At 39.0% G+C, this 5000-nt stretch overlaps 1 protein-coding gene across 10 annotated transcripts in view; it reads right to left on the bottom strand.

Moving 5' to 3' along the window:
• The window catches only part of carmil3 (capping protein regulator and myosin 1 linker 3), a 265948-nt gene that overhangs the window by 98471 nt on the left and 162477 nt on the right, over positions 1–5000 (bottom strand). For all 10 annotated transcript variants that reach the window (XM_061935936.1, XM_061935943.1, XM_061935994.1 and 7 more), the window contains one exon: positions 4650–4726. In XM_061935936.1, the coding sequence (XP_061791920.1) occupies positions 4650–4726 (77 nt within the window). The remainder of the gene's footprint in view (positions 1–4649; positions 4727–5000) is intronic.

The raw sequence follows: 5000 nt of genomic DNA, 5'->3' as shown, positions 1-5000 counted from the left end.
AATTGTCCGACTGTGCCCCAGACCCATTTCTCCGGGCTGATGATATTAGGTTTGTAGAATTTGGAGGTAATCCTCCTTTTTCATTGTCCCATTTACCCTTTGTAAAGCACCAGTTCCATTGGCAGGAAAACAGGCCCAGAGCATAATACTACCACCACCATGCTTGACGGTAAGAATGGTGTTCCTGGGATTAAAGGCCTCACCTTTTCTCCTCCAAACATATTGCTAGGTATTGTGGCCAAACAGCTCCATTTTTGTTTTGTCCGACCACAGAACTTTCCTCCAGAAGGTCTTATCTTTGTCCATGTGATTTAATCCCAGAAACACTATGCCTACCGTCAAGCATGGTTCTTTACAAGTGTATGTACATTTTTGACCTTAACTATATATATTATGAATAAAAATGCCAAAAAAAATAAATTAAATACAGGTTCTTGTCTTGCGTTGGGATTGTGAATGATAGGGAAATAAGTTCTCCTTTAAAGGTAGACACAAAAGCTAGAAAATAACCCGGCATGTCGTAAAAGTAAAAACACCCATCTGTGCATTTAACAGACAGAGCGGCTGTATAAAACTCTGATCATGTGCTTATTTAAACCCAGAAACAAACAGACCTTAACTGTAAAAATAGACCACGGTGAACATCATTAACAGGGTGGATGCTTCACTGTATCATCGTGTTTATGCACCCGCATCAAGGGGTTGGAACCAGTAGCTTATACGGTCGTTTGGGTTCGGCAAAGAAGTGAGAAAAACGATGGCGAAGGCCGGAGTAAGTGGGAGCAAAAGACAAATATGATACAGTAGGAATGAAGACAGGGATTAGAACTCTTGTCTATAACTAGAAAATCCCCGCGGAATATCTGTGCCCCAGACCGCTGTCCCGGGGGTCGTCGGAAGCCGCCGTACTTTTAAGATGGTGCCGAGTGTCTGAATCCGTGAGATTTAGGTGTAACTGTACAAAATGAGCTATAGAGCTAGCCTAAAACATTAGCATGCTTGTATTAAAATGTAACACTTAGCATGTGTGCTAACGATGGCATGCTAACAGTAAGCATGTCTCACATAATCAAGTGTGTATGGCAGCGGAAGTAGAGAAAAAAGTGAAAAAACGGCAAAAAAATAAATAAATACAAATAATTTTACAAAAATGACAAAAAACAAATAAATAAATAATTTTTTTAAAATATAAAACAGTTTAAAGTAATAATATAAAATACAGGAAAAATAAAACATTAGCATGCTTACATTAAAATGTAACACTTAGCATGTGTGCTAAAGACGGCATGCTAACAGTAAGCATGTCTCACATATCGAGTAACACGGCTGTAAGGTGTATGGCTGCGAAAACAGAGAAAAAAGTGAAAAAAACACACACAAAAAAAGTTAGCATGCTAATATCAACTTGCTAGCATGCTAAAGTTTACATGCTAACAGTTAACAAGTGTCACGTACAAAGCTATTTTTGACTCTGTGGTAAACGGAAGCAAATTTAGCTTAAAAAAATATCATGCTCATGTTAGCATGCTAGCAAGCTAACGTTGGCATGCTATCAGCTACCTTGTATCGAATGTAGACAAGTGTGTGAACAAAATGAGCTATAGAGCTAGTATAAAACATTAGCATGCTTACATTAAAATGTGTGTGTGCTAACGATGGCATGCTAATAGTTAGCATGTCTCACATATCAAGTAACACGGCTGTAAGGTGTATGGCTGTGGAAGTAGAGGAAAAGTGAAAAAATGGAAAAAAAACAAAAGTTAGCATGCTAATATTAACTTGCTAGCATGCTAAAGTTTGCATGTTAACAGTTAACAAGTGTCACACAACCAAGCTATTTTTGACTCTGGGGTAAACGGAAGCAAATTTTGCTTTAAAAAAATATCATGCTCATGTTAGCATGCAAGCAAGCTAACGTTGGCATGCTATCAGTTGGTTTGTGTCGAAAGTAGAAGAGCGTGTGAACAAAATGATCTATAGAGCTAGCCTAGAACATTAGCATGCTTACATTAAAATGTGTGTGTGCTAACGATGGCATGCTAACAGTAAGCATGTCTCACATAATCAAGTAACACGGCTGTAAGGTGTATGGCTGCGAAAACAGAGAAAAAAGTGAAAAAAACACACACAAAAAAAGTTAGCATGCTAATATCAACTTGCTAGCATGCTAAAGTTTACATACTAACAGTTAACAAGTGTCACGTACCAAGTTATTTTTGACTCTGGGGTAAACGGAAACAAATTTAGCTTAAAAAAAAATATCATGCTCATGCTAGCAAGCTAACGTTGGCATGCTATCAGTTGGTTTGTGTCGAAAATAGACAAGTGTGTGAACAAAATGATCTATAGAGCTAGCCTAAAACATTAGCATGCTTACATTAAAATGTGTGTGTGCTAACGATGGCATGCTAACAGTTAGCATGTCTCACGTATCAAGCAACACGGCTGTAAGGTGTATGGCTGCGGAAGTAGAGAAAAAAGTGAAAAAACGGCAAAAAAAAAAAGAGTTAGCATGCTAATATTAACTTGCTAAAATTTGCATGCTAACAGTTAACAAGTGTCACGTAACCAAGCTATTTGACTCTGGGGTAAACGGAAGCAAATTTTGCTTAAAAAAATATCATGCTCATGTTAGCATGCTAGCAAGCTAACGTTGGCATGCTATCAGCTACCTTGTATCAAAAGTAGACAAGTGTGTGAACAAAATGAGCTATAGAGCTAGCCTAAAACATTAGCATGCTTATATTATAATATAACACTTAGCATGTGTGCTAACGATGGCATGCTAACAGTTAGCATGTCTCACGTATCAAGCAACACGGCTGTAAGGTGTATGGCTGCGGAAGTAGAGAAAAAAGTGAAAAAACGGCAAAAAAAAAGAGTTAGCATGCTAATATTAACTTGCTAAAATTTGCATGCTAACAGTTAACAGGTGTCACGTAACCAAGCTATTTGACTCTGGGGTAAACGGAAGCAAATTTTGCTTAAAAAAATATCATGCTCATGTTAGCATGCAAGCAAGCTAACGTTGGCATGCTATCAGTTGGTTTGTGTCGAAAATAGACAAGTGTGTGAACAAAATGATCTATAGAGCTAGCCCAAAACATTAGCATGCTTACATTAAAATGTGTGTGTGCTAACGATGGCATGCTAATAGTTAGCATGTCTCACGTATCAAGCAACACGGCTGTAAGGTGTATGACAGCAGAAGTAGAGGAAAAAGTGAAAAAACGGAAAAAAACAAAAGTTAGCATGCTAATATTAACTTGCTAGCATGCTAAAGTTTACATGCTAACAGTTAACAAATGTCACGTACCAAGCTATTTTTGACTCTGGGGTAAACGGAAGCAAATTTAGCTTAAAAAAATATCATGCTCATGTTAGCATGCTAGCAAGCTAACGTTGGCATGCTATCAGTTACCTTGTATCGAAAGTAGACAAGTGTGTGAACAAAATGAGCTATAGAGCTAGTCTAAAACATTAGCATGCTTACATTAAAATGTGTGTGTGCTAACGATGGCATGCTAGCAGTAAGCATGTCTCACATAATCAAGTAACACGGCTGTAAGGTGTATGGCAGCGAAAATAGAGAAAAAAGTGAAAAGAACGTAAAAAAAAAAGAAGCTAGCATGCTAATATCAACTTGCTAGCATGCTAAAGTTTACATGCTAACAGTTAACAAGTGTCACGTACAAAGCTATTTTTGACTCTGTGGTAAACGGAAGCAAATTTACCTTAAAAAAAATATCATGCTCATGTTAGCATGCAAGCAAGCTAACGTTGGCATGCTATCAGTTGGTTTGTGTCGAAAATAGACGAGTGTGTGAACAAAATGATCTATAGAGCTAGCCTAAAACATTAGCATGCTTACATTAAAATGTGTGTGTGCTAACGATGGCATGCTAACAGTTAGCGTGCTAACGATGGCATGCTAACAGTTAGCATGTCTGACGTATCAAGCAACACGGCTGTAAGGTGTATGGCTGCAGAAGTAGAGAAAAAAAAGTGAAAAAACTGCAAAAACAAAAGTTAGCATGCTAATATTAACTTGCTAGCATGCTAAAGTTTGCATGCTAACAGTTAACAAGTGTCACGTAAGCAAGTCATTTGACTCTGGGGTAAACGAAAGCAAATTTAGCTTAAAAAAAACATCATGCTCGTGTTAGCATGCTAGCAAGCTAACGCTGGCATGCTATCAGTTAGCTGATAGCATGTGTGTGAACAAAATGAGATGTTAAGCACCGAGCTACGTGAAAGTACGGCTGAGCTACAAGAGGAGGTAATCTTGACTTTTTGGCGTTCGTCTCCATTTAAATGGTATGTACCCATTCAATTGGCCTGTTTTTTTATATTCGTGAATAGCGTCACCGTGGTAACACAAAATGTCGCCAACTTATAGCAGCGTCGTAGGCGCGACTAAAACCTTTCCGACGGTATAGCATATGTGGGGGCTCGTTGGCCGATCCGTGTCGTATTAATCGTAAGAGAAACGTGCGGATCTATAATGACGCAAGTTGAAGTATGAGGAATAATAATATGGGCTGCTTGTATTGCAGCAGGCCCATAATTAGCTCCATCTTCCCTCTCAGTGGGTATGTATGGGTCCGGAAGAACACTCCTCTACTCTGTCTGAGGTGATTTCTACCCACCTGTGTGAGAAGCAGTTCTTGGACAAGTTGAGGTAGGAGAGGTCAGCACAGCAGCCTCTGAGCAAGGCACCAAACAACTGGGGGGGACAGAAAGGTAAAAATATCAGAGTAAACTCCACAATAGTCCCAAAAGCCGCTCCACTACGTAGGATTGTGTATCAAGTGGTTGCGAGACAACAGCTGAGCTAGCATTTAGCTATTTAGCCTCTGGCTTGTGGCACATTCATTTCGAGGATTTAACCATCAAAGGGGGCTTTGCTCCACGACGAGCCTTTAATTGCGAAGAGACGGAAAAAAGATGCCATAGCAGACCGTTATTACAGCGAAGGTAAAGGCACATATATATGTATG

This window comes from Nerophis lumbriciformis, linkage group LG03 (assembly GCF_033978685.3).
Source record: "Nerophis lumbriciformis linkage group LG03, RoL_Nlum_v2.1, whole genome shotgun sequence".
Classification (NCBI taxonomy): domain Eukaryota; kingdom Metazoa; phylum Chordata; class Actinopteri; order Syngnathiformes; family Syngnathidae; genus Nerophis; species Nerophis lumbriciformis.
The sequence above is the reverse complement of the archived record's forward strand: the minus strand, read 5'-3'. Positions and strand labels throughout refer to the sequence as shown.